The 25816-nt window shown below is 49.7% G+C and overlaps 1 protein-coding gene across 1 annotated transcript in view; it reads right to left on the bottom strand.

Moving 5' to 3' along the window:
* Window positions 1–25816, bottom strand: part of CACNA1D (calcium voltage-gated channel subunit alpha1 D) — a 296274-nt gene that overhangs the window by 26281 nt on the left and 244177 nt on the right. Inside the window, exons 31-40 of the mRNA XM_072941507.1 lie at window positions 20560–20643; window positions 20011–20094; window positions 11934–12062; window positions 9539–9604; window positions 7848–7939; window positions 6770–6929; window positions 6056–6183; window positions 5834–5930; window positions 3981–4083; window positions 3520–3621 (exon numbers count right to left, since the gene is read on the bottom strand). Of these exons, the coding sequence (XP_072797608.1) occupies window positions 3520–3621; window positions 3981–4083; window positions 5834–5930; window positions 6056–6183; window positions 6770–6929; window positions 7848–7939; window positions 9539–9604; window positions 11934–12062; window positions 20011–20094; window positions 20560–20643 (1045 nt within the window). The remainder of the gene's footprint in view (window positions 1–3519; window positions 3622–3980; window positions 4084–5833; window positions 5931–6055; window positions 6184–6769; window positions 6930–7847; window positions 7940–9538; window positions 9605–11933; window positions 12063–20010; window positions 20095–20559; window positions 20644–25816) is intronic.

The raw sequence follows: 25816 nt of genomic DNA, 5'->3' as shown, positions 1-25816 counted from the left end.
CTTGAGAAGCGTGTTGCATTCCTTTTAAACCCAAAACGGCAAGGCCTACAGTGGCATGGAGGCCACCAAAGTGAACCTAAGTCTTTGGGTATCATGTAAAACCAGGTCCCTCATCAGTCTTGTGCTGATCTAAATGGTCTAGCAATGCACTGTCCAGAGGCAGGAAGGCGAGAGGGCAGTGGACAGAGGTTCATGACTTGCCCCAGGCCAGATGAGTTGGGATGTAGGTACCCCGGGCCCGGGCTCTTCTTCTCCTCCACACTACCTCCACTGCTAGGACCATCTGCTCCTTTGGGGCTGCCTCTCCCAGAGTCCAAGTCTACCTCTCTATTGGGCTCCATGTGGGAGGTGGATTGACTGTGGACCAAGCAGAGAATCCCAGGGACTTAGCCAGCCTCTGCAGGCCAGGGTTTCAAGTCTTCTCTGTGGGCTCCAAGAAAAACACTTGCTGAATTTACAGAAGGCCCACCTCATTCCTCACTGGAATGCTTCCAGCAAAAGCAGGCCTAACTTTTACCTTCCTCCAGCCTGGATGGTGCTAACCTGGAAGGGCTCAGAGGGGCTCCTCTGGGAGGGTCTTGGCTCTCCTTGGCCCAGAGTCTGGGGCTGCGACATACTCAGTGAAGAGGGTGGCCCGTGTTTCTGCACAAGCGGCAGCTCCAGGGCAGAGGCACCCTTCTAGGGTTCTGCAGGGCAGCGATCAAGGGTCACCTGGTCTTCACACCGAGATGCTGAGCTATTGAGACCAGGCCCAGGAAGAGTCTGAAGAACAGGAAAAGCCAAAGGTCCAAAAGCACAGAAAAGGAAGGAAGCAGAGGAAGGATGTAGGAGGCTATCTGGGCTCGGGGCTGCAGAGAATGATGGTGTCAGCTCCGAGCACTCTTCAGGGCACAGAAGACCCAAAATGAAAAAACAGTATCTGTCTTATATATATATATGTATTTTATATATATATAAATCTGAAAAAAGTTTAGTAAGTTATTTTGTGATAAACAACGAAGGAAATAAGCATGCCTATTCTGTCTCTACTCTAAATCCAGGAGTGAAGGGAAGGACAGTCTCTGGGAAAAGATGGGGCTTCTGAAGGAGGGGAGAGATCAGTGAAATGGCAGAAGACTCAAGAGTGCAGGTAAGAACATGTGAAAAATTCAAATGGGACATGAGACAGCTCAGTGCAGAGAGAGTAGACAGGCTGTCCCCGTAGCCAAAGGTACCATTGAGAGCATGGAGTTCAACCTGGGCTCCGGGCGCATTCCCGAGTATCATCTCATCCAGCTCATAATGGCCTGGGGGGCATCTCCCATCACCCCCGAGCCGGCAAAGCCTCCTAAGATGGGCAACTACTTTGCTCTGCCACCAGGGGTGTAAGGTGCCCTCTGAGTGCCCCACAATGGCTGGTCCCAGGCTCCTGGAACCTGAGTGGGACACTGAGCCCCTCAGCCATGGGAGCTACCCCTCTGCTGGCCCAGAGGGCTATATAAATGTCCTCGTTTTCTAAGTGCCCCATAGTGTGGGAAAGGCTGGGACCCACAGTCTACTGGAAGGTCAAAGAGAAAAATAAAGAGATAAATGGTGAATGCAGATGCTAAGATCCTGGCCAACAACTCAATCAAGTCTGTCACCAAAGGCTAAAAGTCACTGCCTTTGGAAACTCAGTGACAGAGCATTTATCTGAGATTCTTCCTGGTAAGCTCTACACTAGGCACACCCACAACCCATGCCATGGAGCTTCTGGGGCATTCCATCCCCTGCTAAGGCGCTGTTTCTTGGTACTCTTGCTGCCATTCTAGAAGGGATGAACCCGTCATCCTAAACCTCAATCCATGTTAAGAAACATGGAGAAAAAGCCAGGGGCCACTGCTGGGCCAAGAAAGCAGAAGACTACGTAGCCTTTATGAGAAGCCTAGGAGGGTAAAAAGTTGATCAGTTTTTCAAAGGAAGGGAGCCAAATACTGGACTTTTTTTCTGGTGAAATGGAAAGACATGAAGTGTCACAATAATGCGAATGACCTTCCCCAGGTGAGTCTTGCCAGGATGGACACTGACATGAGAGAGACTGGTCTGGAAGGAAAGGGGCATTTCAAGAGAGAAGGGAGGTGGGGGGACCATGTGAGGAGGTTCACCTAGACAGGCATGACCCGCTATTCTGAAGCATGCATCTGTATGTTGAGAAACATGTCGGGGAATACACTTGGCAAGAGATAACTCCGATTCCATGCCACCACCCTAAAACAGAATTGCTTCAGAATATTCTGAAAGACTGAGAGTTGAAAGGAATGGAGGCTGCAGAAAAAGCTCAAGCACATCATTACAACGATTTGAAAAAGCAATTCATCTCAGCCATGCGAGCACCTGGGTGTGCAGCTAAAAAGAAAAGAACGAAAACCAAAGAGTTGTTTTAAAAAGTGCAGCATCAGTTCTCCTGTGGAGAGCCAGGGTTCTCTCCCTAGGTGGGAGGATTTTTGGTTTGTGTTTTTTCTGGGTTTTTTTTTTTTTTGCACTTTCTTTTTATCATTTCTTTGTGGGCCATCTCTCCCAGCATTGAGCCAGTGGCCCTGCCAGCTATGGGTGGCAGTGACAAAAGCTCACATTGCTTCTCGAGTCATGCTGAGGAGCGGAGCTGGCCAGTGTGCCACTCTCTCTGCCCCACCAAGAGCCAGAGTTGTCACCTTCTCAGAGAGAAAGACGGTGGCCACCGTCCTGGCTTGGGGTTCCGGAGTCAGCTTCCAGACCTGAGCCAGCCCCATCTGGAAGGCTGCAGGAACAGTGACACATAAAAGTTCAGTTGGTTATAAAACACACGGAATGCTTCTAATGCGTCCAGGGGTAGGGGCGCTCAGCAAACCGATCCTGCACCTTTAAAACTTGAAAACAAAACAGTCAAAAAACAACCACCTCCACTGGTAAGTTCATGTGTACTTCAACCAAAATGAAAAAACAGTATCTGTCTTATATATATATATGTATTTTATATATATATAAATCTGAAAAAAGTTTAGTAAGTTATTTTGTGATAAACAACGAAGGAAATAAGCATGCCTATTCTGTCTCTAAATTCTAATTAAAGGGACATTTTTGGTAATTAGGGCAATAGAATCGGTTTTGACGAGAACATTTTGAAAATATCATTTTCTGAAATTTTTTTTGTGAGACTTTTTCAACAATACGTTGAAGGATAAATGGAAACTAGTTTTAAATATTTCACTTTGGGCCCCCAAAATACAGGCTTTTGGTTTTCAGGCAGTAAGCTTATTCTCCTAGTTCCTCCACCCACAAGAAAACCCAGCTTCAGTCATCTGGGTCTTGGTTTCCTTGTCACTGAAGTCTCTCCTTTGTCTGGAATGGTCTCACGTTAACCCAGATAATTGCACCAATGGCCAAAGGGCCTTCTGCGGCTGCTGGCCCTACTGCTCTGGCTGATACCTTGAGTGTTCTGCAAACATGCTGGGCTTCCTGGAGACTCTGTCATTGAAACCAGTGTGTTGGCCAAGAACTACTTAGGAAATAAAGTACACTGACCACCAGCTGGAGGGACAACTTGGTCAAGAAGTTTCATGCTGGTTTTCTTCCAAATTTTCTTGATCACAGCTCGGAGTTCTTCATTAGCTTGTTCCAGGTTCCCTGAATTCAAAAAGAAGAGGGGAAAACAAGCCTGGCTTCTTTTACTCAGCAATGCCTCTCTGTTCTCCAGGGCTGCAGGTGGCATGAGTCCCTCTGTAAACCTTCCAGGACACAAAGAGACAGAGGGAGGGAGGAAAAGAGAGAGAGAGGAAGAAAGGAGGGGGAGGGAGGAGGAAAGGAGGGAGGAGGGAGGGAGGGAGGCCAGGCCAGAGGGTCCAGCACAGATGGTCTCACTACCCTCCCTGCCCCCTTCCCTGGACATCCCCTATTGGACAAGAAAAGACCCGGATCGGAATCAAGGTGGGACACAGCATTCCCTTCCTCTTCTCCCACCTGTCCTGCTTCCAGGGAGGGCTCACCTTCCGTCTTGATTTTAAGAGCCGTTCGAACCAAAGCAAACAGAGTTGCATTAAACATCACTGTCCCATCACTGTTGAGCGGCATGTTCATGGCAACTAGTCTCTGCAAACAGAAATGTTTCTCAATGGAAGGCAAATGACAAATGACAGCCGCATCCCTTTTCCATGTTTACTCTGCTTCTCTCTCATCAATCCTCAATGAGCTCAACGGCCTTCTGGGGGGCATCTACCAGTTAAGGGGCTCTGAGATGACTAAGGTCAAAGACAAAGCTGGCACTTGGATGATGTACTTTGTTTTTCAAAACGGTTCAGTCCCCTTACTGTTCACGCATTCCTCTCCCTTTCTCATTAATCGGCTCTCCCAGTGTCTTGGGGTCTGGCCTCCATTCTGGGCATGTCCTTAAGGCTGTTGCGGGGTTAGGGTCTGTTGCTATTCCTAAGGCACGGAGTATCCTTCAAGGACCCTGCCCTGATGTGACCACTGGGGAGTGTTGTGTACGAGACCACGTGGTTTCTCTGAGTGTCTGGTCTTCCAGAGCTGGATCCCCACTTTCTGCTTCTCTTTTTTCTCCCCTAGCCCCTGTAACACCAGCACTGAGAACTGAAGAGAACTTGGATGAATGACATCCTCTCTGGCCTCAGTAACCTCTGTAAATGCAGGTGCCAGGCTCATGGCAAAGGGTTCGGGCAAGGGTTAAAGGAGACCACAGACACTGAGATTCAGCTAGGTGCCTGGCTGGTAAATGCTAAAGAATTATAAATGTTAATAGTTCCAAATTTCTTATTTTTGGCTGACAAGGTGTTCTAAGAGAAAGATTTTAAAAGCCTTTTCTCCTCCCTATTAATGGACTAAAATCTTGTGTACACAGGATTCATCCCATTTAAATTCCTAGTCGGATTTCTATAGGATAGACTTCCCAAAGCCAAATCTTGCACTTCTCCTGTAAAGGGGGAATCCTTTCTATTGTGACAGCTGACTCAAGGTGGTGCAACATGAGCTCTGTGGAAGGAAAACAAATCTCGACGAGGGCTCGCAGAGAGTCTGATGTGAAAACTTCAGAAAGGGGTGAGGTGGGAGAGCTGAATCCACCCTGCAAAGTCACTGCCTGACGCAGGCTCACCAGCAAAGGAGCTCCCGCAGTGGAGGGGCACGTCACCACATCCACCATCACATGAACTGGGAAATGCCCAGGCCACCAGGTCCTCTCCCTTTTGCTTCCCAAGGAGCTCCCTCAGCCGCTCCCTCCTCTCCACGCCCACTTGTACTGCCCTCCCTCTGGCTCTCCGGACTCCTCAGTGAGAAGATGGCAACAGCTCCCCTGGGCATTGTCCTGTCCCCAGTTCACTTCTCCACTGCCAAGAGTCAACTTTCCAGAATGGAAGTCTACTTGCGATTCTTCTGAGGGACTCAGCCTGGCACAGAAGGCTCCTCACAGCCATGCTCAGCTTGAGCCCGGGGCTTTCTGCTGCTCTCTCTTGTGTTCCAGCCACACCGATGACCCCCTACTCTCCTGCCTCCACATCTGGGCTGTCCAGACTCCCCATCTGCAAAATACTCTTCCCGCTCTGACAAACTCCTACTTCTCTCCTGCTGGACATGATGCAACTTGTTAGCACCCGCTCCTGCCACCTGATGACAAATTACATAATTCCTTTCCTATTCTTACTGTTGGCTGATAGAGTGTCCTAAGAGTCACACATCTGAAAGCTCCTCAGGACAGTGACCACACATCACTCATCTAGGCAGCCCCAGTGCCTGACATCAGGCTTGGGAGAACGTCACTTAGTGTTTGCTGACTGAAGCTGGGAGTCCCCACAGGAGAGGCTGTCAGGCATGAGAACAGGATACTTACCTTACAGGCTACTCTGTGTGGGCACAATTTCCCAAATCCCAGGGGAGGCTGGATTCGGCGGAGCAGAGTGACCACGTCCAGGTGCTTGATCCTTCCCCTGGAGACAAAGTATGGCATGAAGTGTGGGGCAGCACTGGCCAGCCTAAGCTCTCAGTCCATCCCACTTTCCACAAAATGCACAGGCAATATCCAGAGACAGCCCACACAAGCCACACAACCTACTTTGCTTCAGGGTCGTATTCGGACCATATTCTTTTGAATTCATCTAAATGATGAGGCCCCAGAATAGACCAGTCCCGGGTCAGATAATCAAAATTGTCCATGATGACAGCCACGAACAGGTTGATGATCTGTAAAAGCCAATCAAGAGGGAGCTTCAGCTCTCGTGGGCTGAGCTGGGTTAGACCCTAGAAAGTGCTTCCTAATTATAACGGTCACAAAACATTTGGACCCACTTCTCCGAGAGGCTGTAAAAACTTCCCTTCTGGAGAACTTAAGAAAAAGGTAGGCTTCTAAAACTTAAGAAAAAGGTAGGCTTCTAGCTTTCCAAAATAGCTTTATAGCATATAGTTTCACAGGAGGACAGGAGGAATGTATTATCTGACCTTTCGAAGCACACTGCAGTTTTATAATTTGGCACCAAATAGCTCACACTCAAGTCACTGCTATGTGCAGCAGCTTTGACATTTTTATAAAGGAACCAGCAGCCCTAACAAGCTGGGGTGGTGAAGCCTGTTAGTTAGCATCCAACCTCTGCTCACAACAAAGGTGCTAGTGAAACAGGCCTCATTCAGCAAAATCCTCTATTGCCCAGTGGAGTCTAAAGTGCTGGTCAGCATAAAGTACTCTGTAGCAATCTGACAGGACATCATTGAATCCCAAAAAGCTATGGGAGTATCTGTCCATTGATGGGGTGGGGTGATTCTGATCACTTACCAGAAACGCACAGAGCATGTAAAAACTGATGAAATAGACGATGGCGAAGTTGCTTCCACACGTGTACTCCTCGCCGGGGTTGTAATCCGACTCGGGGTCACAGAGCTTCCCCGGTAGGCAGGCCAGCATGATTTCCTGCCAGGCCTCCCCCGTCGCACACCTTTTTTGGATTAAGCAAAGAAAGGTCTTTATAGGGGAAGAAGGCTTTTGAGGCTTAAACCTTTAAGAAATCTTAAGGAAAAAAAATTTTTTTTTAATTTAGAGCAAAACATAAGTAATTTGGGGAAAAAGCCAGTTTGAATTAGTGAGAGTTCATAAACTGAAATTCCTACTGGTTTTCAAATGCAGCTTCTGTCAGTGAGTGCAGGCCCTGCTGCAACTCCCTCTGATTGACCTTAACCATCTGAGACAAGAACATCAATTCTTTTTGTATAAGGGGATGTTTGTTTTGGTGTCTTCTCTCCTTTAAACACATATTATAATTTTTAAACGATTATTAATTATTTTTAATGACCTAACATCTGACAACTTCATAAGATCCCCGTCCAATTCTGTTAAAAGCAAAGAATTAGAAACCATTTAACTCACAGATGACTTGCTCTCCACTCACTAGAGTTGTTAGGAATTACTTGTATGATTTCTAGAAAGTTCTCTCACTTTATGGCCCTTTGTTTGCAGTTATTAAATGGAGTTAAAACAATCCCATAAAACTTGAAATTGCACATCTCAGGATGTTCCATGTTGGCTCTGAAAAGGCCCCTATGTTCCTGCTAAATGTCCGCTTCTCCTGGTTGCGTTCAGGCACTCGCTCCCACGCATAAGCACAGATCCTGTACCCTCCCGGTGGCCTCCCTAGACCTTCTCACTCCCAAGTGGAAAACCTTAATTAAGCCCATCACAATTGGAATGACCACAATCCAGCAAAATTCCCCTGTGACTAAAATGATCGTGTGTCTGTTTGAGAATACAAAACAAACAAATACAAAAAGCCACCATGACCAGCTGCTGGAGTAACACGTGTTCCTGTCACTTGGGAGCCCAGAGGGAGACAGGCTTGCTCTGGGCTGGACTCAGTCACCTGAAGAGCAGCAGCACTGCCTGAGGAAAGGTCTGGAAATTATTGTTCCTGTTGATCTGGTTGTTATCTCTCATGGCAACTTTCCCAAACATCTATAGAGAGAAAGTATTAGGGTAAAAAGAAAAGCTTTTGTCATGCAGAAAACTCTCCAAAACTCTGTACATGAATCTAGAACTCAAGTTTGGTCAGTACCCACGAGGGCCAGCTCGGAGTGCCTGGCGCTTTATTCATTCAACAGAACTGGGCCAGGCACCATACTGACCACTGGGCACATGGCGCTGAGGTCAGGCATATCCTCCATTCAAGGAGTCCCCACCTGGGAGAAGGGGTGCAGAAGTAACCAGACAAGCAGCCCCTTCCGATGAGAGCTGGGCTAGTCCAGCCCGACAGGGAGGCACAGCCAGGCTCACAGATCGGGGCTGGGGGCAGGGTGGGCCTCCAGGGGAAATGAGGTGAAGGCTCAGAACTGAAGGATAAGGAGAAGCCAGTCAGGTGACAAGGAGGTGAAGAGTGCTGCAGGCAGAGGGAGCACTGCCTGCAAAGGCACAGAGGCCACTAGGCACAGGTGCTCCAGGAAATGAAAAGACCATGAGTGTGACAGATGGACAGACCAAAGACCAGGCCGCCGACAAGCCTGGGGGGCCGCTGGGCTACGGGAAGGAGGATGGGCTTTGCCCTAAGGGCCAGGGGAAGGTAGTAAATACTTCACTTGTGGGAATTACAGAAACAGACTGACATTTTAGAAGGGCGTGATGCCTAGCAAAGAGTAAACCCGCAGTGGCGTGTGTGAGGAGTCTGGGGTTCTCTGAGACAACTCTAGTTTTGTAAGAGGACATTAAGGCATCAAAGACCCTTCAGGGCATCCCCTACTGCTGAATTACAGGGAGGGACTCAAGCATGCTAACTCTTCGTTCCAAACTCCTGGTAAGATTCCTAATGACTTGCAAATACTTCTCTGTCTTCAGAATAAAAAGGCACACACCACCATTTCTCTGCTGTGGGGATGCTTCACCTATTTGTCACTCACAACCTCCCTTATCTGAAAGGCTGCACCTTGCCCAGCAGAGAATGTAGCAAAGAGGCCTCGGGAGGTCCAGTGCCACCAGCTGCTCCACCACCCTCTCCTCCGGGAGGCTCTGCCCCCTACCCACCCACTGTGTGCAGGGTTTAGCTGTGAGTGAAGTCCTAATTCCCTTCCTCACCCCAGGACGGGCTGGAAGCCCCCAGGCCCAGGCCACAGAAGGGCCTGGTTTCACGCTTCTTTTTAGAGGGGTGCTGCTGAGTTGAGTTCAGCAGCCAGCATCTGGAAATCATTTGTAATGTTTTCAGATGATAAACAGACTTTTGTCTCACTCACTACTTTCTAAGCAACATGGGTGCAGAAAATAGGCAATGAGGGCTTCTTTCAGTATGGCATTTGCTGTTGCAACAATCAATGATGGGTCTTCTCAGTTGACTGGCTCTCCTGAGATGCAGACTGGGAATGGGGAGGGTCCCCAGGTTAGCTTCCCCTGACATATTCCAACCTCCCCATGTCCTTCTGGGCCCGGCTCTCTGGACCACATCTTTCTCATCGCTGCTGGCTGAAAAATCATGACCTGTCTTCCAGCCCACCTGCCCAAGGGACATCTTGCCACAGATCTGGGGCAACCCAGCAAAGGGGATTCAGAGACAGAGGGGCTGGAGCTTACCTGCATGCCGATAACCGCGTAGATGAAGAACAGCATGGCTATGAGAAGGGCGACATAGGGGAGCGCCTGGAAGAAAGGAAGCACCTGGCTCTATGCGGGCCTCCTGCCCCTAGCCCTGACAGCAACTGCTCGGGGACAGACTGCAGACCCACGTGGGGCACACACAGTATTCTTTTCTGTGTTATATTGAAAGGATGTCAATGGTGTGGAAGAGCTTTTTAAACCCCAGCCCAGCAGGATGACTTCAGCCCTGAGTACAGCAGCCCGTGCACACTTGTGTTACGAAGCTGCAGGTGGGACGTGCTTTACATAGTTGTTAACAGCATATCCTAATCCTGAACAGTGTCAAACAGTGACAATTCCCTTGCAGGGTAATGCTTAAATTCACCGCTGGATTCCTTTGTGAAATTACTGTAATTGATGAAACAATTCCAAAATGCTGGATAATTAGATGGCTTCCACTTTCTATTGTGGGGGTGTTTGGGGTTGGACCAAGGGGCTACTTTACAAAGGAACATCTTTATGCAAAATCACCTGGCATCTGCTGAAGTACTTCTTTAGCGTGAAGCCTTAGGAGTGGAATCACTGGGTCAGAGTGGAAGAACCACTTTCTGGCTGTGGCTGTTGAAGGCAAGGCACCTTTCTTAAAATGTACACTTTTTGAAAGAAGAGCAGAGCTGGCGGCTGGTCCAGGAAAGAAAAGGAGCTGGCTGAGCAGTCACCAAGCCTGGGCTCCCCTTAGGAACATCAAATACCAGCACACGTCGGGTCAGACCCCTGGTTCCTTAATCCAAGGTTCCTCACCGCAGGTGACAGAAGGTGTCCGTGTGCGTGGCAGGCCTCCAGGGAGCGCCCAGATTGTTAAACTTAATGCCAAGCACACATGCGTAAAGCCTCCTCTTTCTCCGCTGAGAAAAGTCACCTGAAAGCCAATGGCTAAAAATCTTTCTGACTGTGCCAGCTCTGGATTTGTGACTGCCAGCTGGGCTAGTGCAGCGGCCCCATCCTCACAGCTGGACTGGCTAACAGGGTCCCACAGCCTTGGTTCCAGGCTATCCTCACTATATCTATATGCATTTTCTCCTAGATTAGTGAATGTTTAAAAATTTAGTGGCACCGTTTCTCAATTTTTATCAACTGCTACTCTGAGACACGAATTTATCTGCAATAATCAAATCTTAAAAAAAAAGTTGAACTGTTTCTTTTAAAAAGTAAGAATGACATTATTACATGAATTCATTCTATTTTTATGGAAGTTTGTCCACAAACTGTGGTACTTTGTATTTATAGCAACCATCTAGGATTTTATCCATTTCCAGGACCAAGGCTCACCTGCTTGAGGCCCTGCTCTGCCCTTGCCTCTCTCAGAGCTGCATTCCCGTTCCTCCTACAACCTCATTTTCCCCAAAAGGACTTGTGATTTTCCTTCTTTCAGTTTTTGAATCTACCTCCTTCCCTAGATGTCATCCCTTCTTCTCTTTACCTGTTACCACCTCACCCACCCATTGTGGAAAAATGTTTCCTGGGATAGTAACACCAGTTATCTCAGAGGCGGTGGGAGTGGGGGTGGGGGTGGAACTTGTGCTTTGTGTATCCTTGGGTAACCTCATTTGTTAGTGTGAGCAGGTACTACCTTTGAATTAAGAACAGTCAAATGATGAAGAAACAAAGATCAGCGACTCACTTTCTGCTGTTCATGCACACCTTCAAACTCCCCACCTGGTGCGCCTAGTAACAAGAATCTGTGCCCCTCCCCAGTGGTGTAAGTCCAGGAGGCTAGAACATCCAGGGTGCGTGCTGGGAGGCACAGGAGAAGCTGGGTTCTGCTGGGGAACCGCCTGGAACTAGGATGCACCAGCCTGGAGAGTCCCAGATGACAAAGACGACCTACTTCATACCCAGATGTCCTCCACTCTGTAACCTCCCAGGCACTGGACAACTCGTGACTGGGGATGGCGTGCCGGCCCCAGTCGAGTGGTCTCTGATTCGTATCTAGGTTGGCCAACAGAGGACAACAAAGACTGTGGCAGACTTAAGGGGAGAAGCTGTCTGGCTTCCAGAAGTTGGCCAGGACCCTCACATGCTCAGACATCACCATTCACACGGGGCATCCTGAGGAGGGTGGAGGGGTGGGGAGCCCCGCATCTCAGTCAGCCTGGGAAATGCTGCCCATCTCTCAGCCACTGGTCCTTACTGCTTTCTCCTCTGCTTCCTTTAAGCAAGTAATCCTGTTGGGTTTACCCGAGCAACGCTGGGCCGGGTCTCCTCAGCATCCCATGTTCTCTACAGACCCAGGTGGTCACCCAGAAGGGAGTCTGGACCCTCCACGCTAGAGGACAACCGCCGACTCACACATATTCTTCAAAGACAAAGAAGTTGCGGGCACGGCGCTTACCTGGAATGACTTAATGAAAGTCCACAGCAATGTCCGGATGCCTTCCCCCCTGCTGAGAAGCTTCACCAGGCGCATCACTCGGAAAAGACGGAAAAAGGTGATGGAGATTCTATTGCTCTCTTCAGAGTTCTGAAGGGTTATTACGGAGAGGTCAAACCCAATGGAAAGTAGAACATGCAACACTTTCAGAAAAACAGCAACAGATGCAAACAAAGGTGGCAGAGGTAAGAATTAAAGATGTGTTTCTAGGGCCTTTTCACCTTAAGAAGCATGATATGAAAGGAAAAGTTACATGCTAACAACACAGGGCTTGGAAAACCGCGTCCACACAGCACATGCATGTCCACATGGTCTAGTGTGTTAAGAGGGGGACGCTGGGCTGGTCAAGAGTACTGGACACTGATGATGAACGCAAACCACTGCAGACACTGCTCTGGAAGGACAATCATGGAGAATACAGAACAACTAGTGGAAAACTCGGCATGGTCAAATAAACTCAAGGAAAAGGCCCAGGCCCCGGGGACTAGTCACTGATCTTACCCCAGGTGTAGCAGTTGGGACAGGGACACTTTCACTTTCAGTTGGCTTTAAGAAATCAAAGATTGAAAATGTATTAATGAACTGGGAAGGAAGCAGGTGGTCAGGAGGACGGCCCCTCCCTCTTTTTAAAAATTTGTGGTGAATGTCTTAGGGTAATACATCTGCTACCTTCCTGAGGAAACACCAGCGGCACTGCCTGGAACTGACTTGAGGGCGGGCAGTGCTGACACAGGCTCGGACACGCTGCTTTCTTTTTTTTTTTTTTTTTTCATTTTTTTCTTTCGGACACGCTGCTTTCTAACTCACACCCAGGACGTAATGTTCCAAGGCTGACAGACGTCCAGTAAAAGGTAATGCTGCAAGACCTCAGTGTTCTGAACCCGAAAATGCAGAGGAGGACTCCGCTTCTGGGGGGAGACTGGTTCTCTTTTCTTTGTCAGGGTTGTGGGTCTGAGGAACTAACCACTCTGCGGCAGGCCATCCCTAACCCTGAGGAACAGAAAGGCTCTACTAAACAAGGCAAACAGGGTGGGAGCTCCCTGTGGTCCACAGGCCTCCTGGACCCTACTCTGTTCCCGGAGCCGCACACCTAGGCAGCACGTGTCCAGTGGGGCCCTCTCTGGTGCGGCAGCCAAGGAGCCGGGCACTGCAGGAGAGGGGCTGGTTTCCCTCCAGAAGCCTTCACTGCCCAACCCAGAAAGCTTAGCTCTGTGTGGCTCTTGGGAAGAAACAACTTAGCAGCAGCTTGCCCTGAACTTCAGCAGTGCTGCTTCACCCCAGGTCTGGCTGGGCTCCTGCCACTTGGGCCCAGGGTGCAGAATCCCTGCACTGTCACCCTGTGCTCATCTGCCTCCCCGCTCAGCCTGTGAGCCCCCTGAGGGCAGGGACCTTGCCTCACTCCACTCAGTGCCCACCATGGTGTCTGGAACTTACTAGAGGTTCAATAAGTGTTTATGAGAATGCAGAGATTGTAAGCAAACTCACAAATATCAGGAGGCATCTTTAAACAGTAGAGACTGAACAAGAGCCGGGAAATGACAGCCATTCTTTTCCCTTCAAGGTGGGGGGGGGTCACCTCAGCTGAAGCAGCTTGTCTACCTGGCAGCCAGCAAAGGAAGGAGGCTCTTCTGGTTGGGGGCCTGGATGGCTGAGTACTCTCCAGGGCTCTAGGGAGCCTCTCTGCATGGTGTCTGCACAGCTAAGGGATGTGTGTGCACGCATGGTCACACACCCTCATCTAATGGGCTCTCCTCCCTGGAGATACAGGGAAAGGAAAAACTCCGTTCTAAAGTCCCACTCTCATCAACGGCTGCCTCCTGAGACCAAACATAAAACTCTATAAAATTCAAAAAATATAAGGAGTTTGAGCACATCACATCACAACTAAAATTCAACAAGACTATGAACCCTGGACTAACAGGTTCTGCTGGGGCTAAAGAGGTGTCTGCTTCACCTGGGATGCTCAGAATGTGAACTCTCCAATAGGTTGGTCAAAGCCCAGTCACTCTTTTTATATTCCCTCTATTATCTCATCTTCTTAAAGGGACAGATGATGGTTTTTAATTCAATGACTTTATCAAGTGAAGGAATTTATTTCCCAAAGTTCTCAATCTCTCCCACACCATCTCCCTACGGGCTGTGTGCAGGAGGCTCCAGTCTCGCCCATGCAGCTGGAGTGTGTGGGGGGTGTGTTTGTATGCTTGCCTATGCTCAAGGGGACCAGAGTGTGCATAAGACAGACACTCTACAGTATACTTTTGCAATGTCCATAACTTGTACTTTGGACCTGCAAGAGAATAAGGAGGCTGTATGGTTGAGGAAGACACTTCCAGGCCACGGCTTCTCTTGCTTGCCCCTCCCCAGCCTACCCCAAGTCTGATGGGCCTGCTATGCCCCTCTTATACGGGGAAGTCAGCAGCCAAATTGACTTTTGAAGCGCACATCTCCTTTTCAACTGATATCTTTGAAGCATGACAAATCTTGGGCTATGAAGGTGAAACCATGGGTAGTCTTTAGTTTAAAAAAAAAAAAGAGGAAGAGACAGCATTTGTGGAGGGGCAAGGCAGCACAACATGCAAGAAAGGAAGGGCAGAGCAAACGGCACACCAGGCTGCGTGCACCCCCAGTGCAGCCTGTGACACCTCCCTCCCCCTATGCCATGTTGGGCAGGGAGGACTGCGCAGGGCAGGATGTCACGGGTAGCACTAGGGGAAAGTGCAAGTTGCCAAAATATCTTACACACTGAGGGACCCTGAGGATGGCTTTGCCTAAACTACAAACGCCAGCTTGAGGAGAAGGGCAGGCCAGCTCCCACCCCGGGCTGCCCGCTGGGACTGCCTGGGAACCTTTAACAAACTCTGGTGCCGAGGTCCCACCCCAAGGATTTTTATGGAATTATCTGGGATGTGCCCGAGTTTGGGAATTTTAAAAGCTCCCAGGTGATACCAACCTACAGCCAGAGCTGAGGATGGTGGCCCTTGGCCAGGGTAAAGCTGGGCCATGTCTTCAGCTGGTCACCCACACCAACACATTCCCTGGAGGTCTGGAGTGACCACACAGAGCGGGAGCACAAGAAAAGCTCACTCAGGCTGTTACAGCTCAGCAAAGGGTTCTCTTGGGGTTGATAAGGGTTCAGTACTCAGAAGGGTACAGAGAGAGGTGATGCCCTCTCTGCCTTCCCTACAAGGGATGGAGGAGGCTTGGAAATGCAGGGAGCTGCTGGAGGGTGGGAATGGACCATCAGCAAGCTGACGTCCTGCCAGACTCCCAGGATGGATCACAGGACACCTGTAGAGCCTGGGAAACTGGGGAAGAACTCACTCCCCAGGGGCCTTTCCAAAGACAGCGCTAGGGGCTGAGTGATTGCTTTTCAATAGAGGGATTTCCAGTGTCATCCCAGGGCCTGGACTAGATGACCTTGGTAACTCCTTCCTGAGATGCCACATCCTTCATCTAGAAACCCTACAGGGAAATGGGCCTTCAGCCTCAGGAAGCCAAACTATATGCCAGGGTCTGCAAAGCTCCTCCCCACAGGGCTCCCAAGCAGGTTCTAGCAATGTAGGCTTTGGGCCAGCCCCCCACAACCATGGAGCCAAACCAGCCCTGAGTTTCCCAAGTGCCATCAAAGGGATGGGTCTGCACCTTCTGCATTCATTCCCATGTTTTTCTGGAAAAGCTGAAATGATGCAGTCTTCCATTTCAGACAAGAAGCAAACCAGCATCCCAGCAAACCAGTTACCCTGAGGCGTCCTGGAGAATCTTTGGGAGGAGCCCCCTCTGACTACTTCTGACCTGGTTTGTAACACCTCTGGAATGGAGGGCTTCTGTACTTGGGATTGCTGAGTTTGTGTCCACAAACCAGCAATCTGGTCCCTAGAAAAGGGTAGCATAAGGAATGGAGGGCTGAATAACCTGATCAGGGGTTCAGAAAAGAGGCTGAGTGTAGCTATTGGCCACCTGTCTAACCTGAGTACGTGACAAGTCAGGGGCCAATCTTGGGTCCCTGGGAGTGAGCTTCCTACTGACTTTTTACATGCTCTTACGTAATAACAAGGCAGGCATGGCTTCTAAACAAGCATTTTGCCTCCCTGGCAATAACGATAACGGAAAAGACTAAATGTCAGCCATGGCCATTCCCTAGGTTAGGGTGACTACGACGCTGGGTCATTTCACTATTCAAGGGACAAACAAGCATCGGAGAAGGGGACAAAGTGAGCCTGCCATTCCTCATCTGACATTTTAGCAGCTTGGTGTAGTTACGATCAACTGTGATGAAGACAAGTCCACGAAAGCTATCAAACCATGACCGTGGCAGGGTGTGGGGCGTGGGAGCGGGGCAGCAAGATGGAGAGGGCTGGGTGAGCGTGCAAGCAGGACAACGGAAAGGGCCATCCAAAATGTCTGCACAAAGAATGCAAACGCAAGCTCAATTTCTCATTTCCAGGCCAGATCATTCATTTCTGAAGACTATCCTGGCATGTCACAGAGCCAAGCGTGACAGACCAAGACGGCCCCAGCTCAGGCCTCAGGCTGGAGATAATGAAATAGGGCACAGCAAACAATTTAGATGACCACAACCCACTGCACTCCTGTGAAACTCAGTGAAAACCAAAGGTGGGGAAGCCAAAGACAAGTATACAGTCTTTCGAGCGCTTTTGCTTTAACAACGACTTCACCGTATATATGTTTATATATACTTGCCGCTACAATTTTCTAAAAATAAAACCAACATGAAAATCAATTAGGCAACAGAAAAGAAAGATCAACAGAGGTTGGGAGAGAGAGCACAGCAAGTTAAACATTGCAAAAAATGATGACGTTTGGTAGCTAAAAACAGCCAACAATGGACCAAGAATATTCATGCTCAGCTGACGCAGGAGCTTGGGGGGCAAGGCCACCAAGGAAAATGATGTGCATTGCTTCCCTGGGGAACCTGATGTGCGGGAGGTGGGGTGGAAGAACCACTAACTCCCCGCAGACAGTTATGTCAGCAGAGGGTAGGGGCACTCAGTCTCTTCTTTCTTTTTGTAGATGCCCAATAAAGATGTGACAAAGGACCGAATCAAGAGGGGCCCTTGAGCATTCCCTCTGCGCTGAGGCCAAGCACAGGAATACCTAAGGTCCCCCAAGGGGGTTTCTACTGGCCCAGGGCATTGAACTGGCATTGCTTTGGGCTCAGGAAGCTTTGGTCTCAGCCTTCATCTGACCAGGAGAATGGTTACACACTGAAAAACAGTACAAGGAAGTTAACTGGTATGACTGAATGTCAACGAAAGCCTGGATTGTATGGACACTCCAATGTCAAGTGCTACCTAAAAAACTTCATGTGGGCTTTTATAGACCTGTGGCTTTCCTGACTGATGGAAGGTGAAGGGGAACATGTCGGAGACAATGAAGAGCAGAGCTGAACCAGAGGAGAAGGTGCAGTGGGTGCCAGCCTGCAGCACACGGCGAGGCAGCCCAGAAACTGGCGTGTGCTGTCACCGAGCACCCGGCAGCCAGCGTGCGGGTCAGGCATTAGAGAGCTGGGCTGTCTGCTGGGTGAACAAACCCTGGCCACATCCTGGTGCCCAGAAACGAAGCCTTCACCCTACCACCTGCACAACAGTTGAAGCACGGAGGGACCTGCTGAAATTGTTGTTTATGGTTTTTCCACTTCCATTATAGGCTGCCTCTGACTAACATAAGGGTCTGGTTCCAGAATGTTCAAGTAAGAGTACTTTGATGAAGGCTGTAAGTGCTTTATGTTGTGAGATGATTAAGCAGGTGGATGTCTGGTCATAAACTCAGGAGAGAGCCCACGGCAGCCTGGTGAGCAGCCCTGCTGCTCTCCCATTAGTATAAGATTATTTTATAACCAAGCATAATTTACATATTATAAGTGCCAATTTTATAGGTGATTTATATGAATTCCACTTTGTGTGAAATAATTCACAAGTCTGAGATTCTGGAGGTTGGAGGATGCATGTACTGAGGTCTAGGAAAATACCATTTTACTCCTTTGTCATGGCACGAATTTGAGTGTCATGAGGCTCGACTCACACCCTCACGCACGTGGTAAAGTCTTACAGTTCATTTTCCTTATTAATACGGGGAAAATCTACATTTAAAATAATTCCATTTTGTCTCCCTAACACTTTTGGGTTTTGAACAAGTATCTTCACAACTACTCCTATCATTTTATCATTGCAATGTACCTACAAAGCAGGAAGGGCAGGTGTCATTCACCCCAGTGGACCCATGAGGGAACAGAGGCTGGGGTCCAGGCTAGTGGCTGTGCCACTATTCTACACTCCACAATCAGCCTGGCCCCCAAACTAGTGGCACTCAGAGACACCATCATTTTTATGTGAGGCAGGCTGTCTAGGCACCAGGATGGACCATGCAGTCCCACAGATGTCAGCCAGGCAGAGCATGGTGACCCCTTCCCGGCCAGGTGTTGGGGAAGGAAGGCCAGGCTGGCAGTGTGGAGCAAGAAGCCAGCACAGCCCAACAGTTCCTTCATGCTCCACCCATCCCCGAAAAGGGCTTCACACAACCTAGTGGCACATGCTGGACACCCACAGAGACCTGCTGATGAACCGGGGACAGGCCAGGTGGGCAGGGCCATTTCTGTTGGCCTCGGGCCCTTTCAGTCTAGGCATGGGTCAGATCCAAAAGGGGCGAGTGGGAGGCACTGGTCCCCTTTCTGGAGCCCCTGAATTCTGAGGAGCATTCTCAGGGTACTTCTTACAGGAGGTTCACTCAAGCTACCACGCTGCTACTGCACTTGTTCCCTCGACAAAGAATTCAACTGGGTGCAACAAACGAGCGAGCACAGACACCCTCCCCTGATACACACTAGGCCCTCTGTCCCCTAGCCAAGGGCAGCCTTCAATCTGCATTGATGTTTGGGGAGCTAGGACAGGGATGTTACCCAGGGTCACTGGTAGGACTCGGCAGACACAGGGTACAGGTGAGGACACCCAAGGTGGTGGCCATGTGCTCAGGGCACAGCTGTGGGGCATCCCCCCTGTGCCTTGGTACCCACCATGGTGGGTGCCACAGTGGGTACCAAGGCAAATATTATGAGCTCTACTTTCCAAATGGATAAACTGAGGCACAAAGCAGCCGGGTGTCCTGCCAAGGTCACACAGCTAGTGAGCGATAATGTTCACATACTCACATAATTAACTCCTGGCGCTTAACATTTTAATAAGGTCTTTTTTTCCTTTTCTATTATATCTTATTACAAGAAATTGAATATAGTTCCCTGTCCTATACAGTAGATCCTTGTTGTTTATCTATTTTATATATAGTAATGTGTGTCTGTTAATTCTCAACCCCTAATTTATCCCTCCCTGCCCTTTCCCCTTTGGTAACCAGTTTGTTTTCTATGTCTGTGAATCTGTTTTTAGTTTGTAAATAGAATTTATATCATTACTTTTAGACTCCACATATAAGTGGTATCATGATATTTGTCTTTTTCTGTCTGACTTCACTCAACATGATAATCTCTAGGTCCATCCATATTGCTGCAAATGGCATTATTTCACTATTTTTTATGGCTGAGTAGTATTCCATCATGTGGGGTGTGTGTGTGTGTGTGTATACACACGTATCTTCATTATCCAGTCATCTGTTGATGGACATTCAGGTTGTTTCTATGTCTTGGCTATTATAAATAGTGCTGCTGTGAACATTGGGGTGCATATGTCTTTTCAAATTATAGTTTTCTCCAGATATATGCCCAGGAGTGGGATTGCTGGTGTGTCTATTTTTAGTTTTTTAAGGAACCTCCATACTGTCCTAATAAGGTCTCCTTTTAAAATGATGTATTTGTTCCAAAATAGCAATTCTACACTTACTTCCCCACTCTCATTCAGGAGAGAGGGGGAGGGGGAGGGAGGGAAGACGACAAACTGTTCTTCGCCTTTTGAAATGAATGTGTGCATGAATTTCTAAAGTGCTCAGAGATCCATGGGGAGGGTTTCTGGTCTCCTCCTCGTTAGACTTAACGAAAACAATCAGGTTATAGGACACAAAGTTTGCTACTTACATTCACTTCAGTTATAGCAATATCAACGACGCTACCAACAACAATTAAGGCATCAAAAGTGTTCCATGCATCAGTGAAATAGTGCTGTGAGGGCAAGCATTCAGAAGCCACAGAAGAGAGGAAGCACAATGGGGAAAAAAAGAAGAAAAGGACAGTGTTATAAAAGGGGAACATTCTAGCATTAAGCCACCTGGCTACTTGAAAAATCGCCCTAAAGCAAACATGTTGTAGGTACATCACTTTGGGTACCACTTCTGACACAGCAGATAAAACAGTTCCAGATGCCTCTCTTGCCCTGCCTGCCAGTGACCTGGGTGATAGTGCAAAGCAGTCGGCCCTCCCTAAGGTGCTTTGCGTTGAGAAAGGCCCAGGATCAGGCTCTACCCTAAAAGGCCTCTTCTGTTCAGCTCTCATTAGAAAACTCCTGGTATTCGACCAAGTACGACTGGGCTCTGTGACTTGTCCAGGTGATGCAGTGCAGGGCGGGAGTGGAGGTGCACAGACAGAGAGAGGATGGGAGGGGGGCGCCCCAGGCGGGCACATACTCACGTCAGCTTCGCTGAGGGCCACGTCTACAATGCTGCCGATTACGATGAGGGAGTCAAACGTGTTCCAGGCATCACTAAAGTACCCCTGGACAGAGTGGGCGGGGCAGACGTTTATGAGCACATAGCAATGAGACGCCATGCTGACCACGTGGGGACACACCTGGGCCCCACGGCACCCACGGCAATCCAGTGGGGTTCAAGGGCCAAAGGGAAGTGATGATACTGGCCACCAGTGGAGAGTGACATGGGGCAGGGGCACCTGCATGTGTGAGGGCACACACGTATGTACACACACACACACACACACACACACACACACAGATCACGGTCCTGGACAGCACTGAACCAAGCTGAGTGTCTGCAGGACAGAGAGAGGCATTTGGTGACCGTGCCCTGGCACCCAGGGTCATGACCCCAACCCCTCACTGGATGATGGAGAAGGGTCACCAATCACCCCACTTTCTTCTCTTCTCCCACTTTAAGAGCACTGTGGTTGACATTTCACACATTGTCACTTCTGTGGCCTTGAAACAAACCAGTATCCCTTCCTCCTGTCCACTAGTGCAACTATTGCAAAGGGTGTGCCCTGTGGCAGGTGGTCCTCACAGAGCTCTGTGTCTAAAGGGACACAGACATGTGGCAACGGCTCACAGGGAGACAGGCACAGCGATGCATGAGGTCCGAGGCACAGAGGTGGGTGTGGGGCCTGGGGATCGCTGCAGGGAGGCCATGGCAGGTCTCCCAGGGAAAGAAGTACTGAGGGTCGATGCTGCCACTCAACTGTCCTCCAAAGAAGGCCCAAACCCTACACGCTCTCCTTCCACCACAGCTCTGGCTTTCCTCCCCTCCTTCTGCATCCTCCAGGCTAAGAGGACACCTTTCCATCCCTCAAAACCACCACCAGGTTCTTCCCCACCTTCTGATGCCTCTGCAATCCAGGCCTCTATCTGCCCAAATCCACTTCCTCCTTCACGGTCAAATCAAATGCCAATTCCCCGATGGCTCCTTTTCAGATGCTCCTGATGCACTTACTGTCATGGTGACTCTGCATCTCTTTCAGGTCTGAATTTGGGGTCTTTGCCTGCTGGCCTATCCTGCAGAAAGCCCTCTGATGGGGACCGTGATGACTGCTCTGTCCCCTCCTCCACTAATCCCACCACCTAGCCCAGAGCCATGAACCCAGTTAGTGCTTGACTTGTGGCAAAGCCTCCTCCTTCCACTAACCTGCACCCTCCTGTCATTCAACTGTACCTGGTTCCTGTTATTTCAGGTTCTCATATCTCGTTGAAGGTACAACATCCCTAAGATTGTGACTTATAAATCTGTAGATACATGGCATACATTTTACGTCCTCCTCTGGGCTCAGTACAGTAGGTGCTAAATCAGTGCCTGTTGTCTCCTGATTCCCCCCAGGAAGCTCTCAACTGGAGTAGGAGGCGGGGAGCACGGAGGCTTCTGGGTGCAAGGTCAACGATTCTGTCTGCAATTCAACTGCATCTTTTCAACAAGTTGGAGCATGTTTTGGAAATAAAAATTCAGGTCTGAATTACATAAAACGGAGCCCAGTGTGCTTACAACTGGGTACACTTGGTGCTCAAAACCAGAACGGAAAGCCCTTTGAAGTGTCAGGTCCCATGAACTGGTGATCCAGTGCAGGCCCAGAGGAAGCCACCGCGGAGTCCCCGCCTTCTATTACACTGCAGAGAACGAGGACACATTAGCTGTTCTGGTAACTGGGATGTTCCTTCTAGTCACTGTTAATCACCCCAAGTGCGTTTACGGAGGAGCTATAACACTGACTTACGGTTTGGGATTGTTTTTCAAATTCCATCTTAAATAATGTAAGATTCTCCCAACTGCTGAGGGCAGGGCCTGACCTTTTTTATGTGGGTTAACAGCAACCCAAGGCTCCAGAGCCTGGTGATCCCTCCCTGCACCTCTAGGCAGGAGCTGATGCCTTATAAATGCATGGTCATCAGTAACTGGGGCTCCAGGGTACAGAGCGGTGGCAGACCCGGTGTCCCTCCTCTCCCGTCCCGGCACACGGCCAGCCCCACCCGCGGCTGCGCCACGTGCTCTGCTCCACCTCTTGATATCCACCATCTACCGAGGCCGCGCCCACTCACTGTGGACTCAATGCCCCTCTCACCTACTTTAGATTTTGTTCCTGAATAGCTCCTCTCTCTCTCTGCTTCTGTCTCTGCAGAATTATCAGTATTCACCTTTGGGTCCTTCCTATCAGCCTACAAACCATTCTCCAACTGGCCAGTCCTGGCCCACTGTGGTGTGGAAAGTCACTTTAAATTAGCACGACAAGGGCTTGATGCACTGTGTGGGGTCCTGGAACTCTCCAATCATCTCATCCTCACTCTCCAGAGTATCCAACTGCGCTCACAAAACTGTGCCGAAATTCCTGAGGGTTCCTCGACTGAAAGCTGACTCCACTAATCTAGGTGACAGGAGGCTTCAGTCGGTGCAGGTGGCTGGAGTCACAGGCTCTGACCAGGTGGCTCTGCCAGGGGTCCACGGGAGGCAGAAAATGCCAGCCCGCCCCTTCTTCCCACATCTCGTTTCCCTGTTTAGTAGCCGCCTATGTAGTAAAATCACTGTCAAGTGAGTATGACTCAGCCCCCCACCTTTGCTGACAAAGTCACCGCAGTGTCTGGGTAACCAGAAGGTGAGGCAAGGGCTTCCACCATGCTCTCCCCTCTTGGCCGGTGACAGCAGGGTCTCCTACAACTGAATGCTGAGTTGGGTCCCCTCAGTGGAACCAGCAGTCCCTACCAGCCCAGCCAGAGCCAGCCTCACCCATTTGAAAGGACCAAGCAAGTCAGCCACATGCAATAACATCTATTACTCAGAAACACTTCTGACTCCAGAAATTTAAAATCATAAACCAGACTGATGTGGGCTTGGGGCCAGGAAGCTCCCTTGCTTCTAAGAACTCTATCCTGACTGTCATCAACGTGGTCTCCCGCCTGACTCCAGGCTCCTGGAAGCAGAGCCTGGACCCCCAGCAGGACAGAGTGTGGGCGTGGCACATAGTAAGAGGCAAGGTCTGTGCAATGGAAATGAGAAAGGCAGCCCAAGTCCAGGTTCCTTCTGCTGCCTGGGGTCTCTCACCTCTGCAGGTCTGAAGATATCTGGACAAGTGATCGGCACCTTGCTGTTCACTGAGGCAGTCAGCTCACTTACCAATTCCTTCCAGGGGTTGCCTGGGTAGCATTCGACCCAATGGATGACCACAGTGCCGACTTTGGGCAGAAACTGTAATTGACAGCTTTCTAACCAGCATAAGCCTTTCCAAAGGTCAAGTGGAGGCTCAAAAGAAAATGCATTCACAATTGGCCATTCTGCTCTGCCCAAATCTGTGACAGAAAAGCAGGTAGTATCTGATACCAAGAGGCTACACTCACAGGCTCATCCCTTCACTCCTGTCTTCCTTCCATCACTTTTTACTGAGTAACCAGCGTGTAGCAGGCATTGCGTGAAACAAACACAACCCTACCTGTGACCTTGAGCAGCTGCTCATCACCTAATGGAGAGAGACAAGGGTGGTCCTGATGTCGACAACGTACCGTGAGCATCTAACAGAAGCACATGTGAGAGGAGAGCTGACCTGGCTGGGCTGGGGGACACTGTCACGGAGAAGCCCACATTCCTGACAGGCCTTAAAGGGTAACAAGGTGGAAAAAGGGCTTTAGACATAGAAGCCTGTGCCAAGGAAAGGTCCAGCATGCCAGCAGTGGGGACATGGTGGAGAGGAGGAATGGCCAGGAGAGTGAGGCTAGCAGTGAGGCAGAAATGTAAGTGGGCTAGTGTTTGGTGCAGGACTTTGAATATTCAATTAAGAAATTACAGATTTTTTTCTTTCACACCATAGGTGGCACGGTCAGCTTTGGGTTTACAAAGGGAGCGTGTGGGGGATGAAGGGAGGCAGGCTGAGGCTAGAGGCAGGGATGATTCAGCCATCAGAGCAGCTCAGGAGGGAGGAGGGCAGTGCAGGCTGGGGCGAGGTGGAGCTGGCCACTAACACCCCAGGCATGCTGGCCTTTTACCAGGTGAGAAGGGGACCAGGAGAGAGCCCGGGAAAACCCCGACACGGAAGGGGCAGGCTGAGCCCCTGGAGGAGTCTGGCATAAAGTTCTAGTTAAGGAGAAGAAAAATATCTGCTGTCGGGTGTTATTCGGCATTAACATTAGTCACTCTAGGAACTCTGTACTCCAGGAAAGCTGCTGGGGCTTTTGAAGCAGTCTCATTCCTGCCAGGGCCTCTGGGCACGGAGTGCTGTCCTCAGAGGCTGACGGGACTGGATGATCCAGTGCCCACTGCATGTCCACCCTGTCCAAAAGCATGAGGACAGCACTAAACCACTTTCTTCCTTCCTTAAAACTGATAACTCTTCTTCCAAGCTCAAGTGGCTGGGCATGTAAATTAGACATTTTAAAAGTATAGTTGACTCTCGGGGCTGAACTGTGTAGGTCCGCTGATATAAAGATATTTTTCAACAGTAAATACCACAGCCACTGGTCCGTGGTTACAGAGGAAGCTTGGATACAGAGGGGTGACTCTTAAGTTATACCTGGACTGACCCACATGTTGTTCAAGGGCCAACTGTAGAACCAAGATCAAAATGCTTTCAGGTCTAAGATTTGGGAACAAAGTGTGGCTCCCAGGGGAAAGCCCACATCCAAGGCAGGGCACGCGGCCTCCAATATGGGCTGGACACAACATCCGATGGGCACCTTCTGGAAGCACGAGAGTGGACCTCAGGCAAATCAGAAGTGCTCTTTATACCTGCAGGAGCCAGCACTTTGGGAAAGGCCCTTCTTCAATCTTCTTCCTTGGAGCAAAAGAACTCATTGGAGAACTCTAGTGGCTGCCATTTGAGAGTCCTGGAGGGGAAGGCCTGGGGAACAGGGCTGGTCTCTTACCTACAACACAGCCCACCTTTTAAAATCCTAGGGTGGCTCGGTCACTCCAAGTGCATGAGGTCCATGTCCAACGGGTGGGCCTTCCCTGGGGAGATGACACTACCCACCAAAGAGCCTGCTTGCTTTGGTCTCACTCCTTGACTCTCTGGCTTCTCACCACCTTCCACACTCGTCCAACCCACACTCTTCCCCTGGAGTGAGCCTGCCTTCCCAACCAGGGAAGCTCCCAGCTCAGGTGTCCTATTCCCGTCCCCCTACCTCAGCCATTCCTGCTTAGGCAGGCTGGACGACCTCACCTTGCACATCCTCAGTCCACATCCCTCT

Source organism: Vicugna pacos, chromosome 17 (assembly GCF_048564905.1).
Source record: "Vicugna pacos chromosome 17, VicPac4, whole genome shotgun sequence".
In the NCBI taxonomy this organism is placed as follows: Eukaryota; Metazoa; Chordata; class Mammalia; order Artiodactyla; family Camelidae; genus Vicugna; species Vicugna pacos.
Note: the sequence above shows the minus strand (reverse complement) of the source record. Positions and strands in the feature narration are given on the sequence as shown.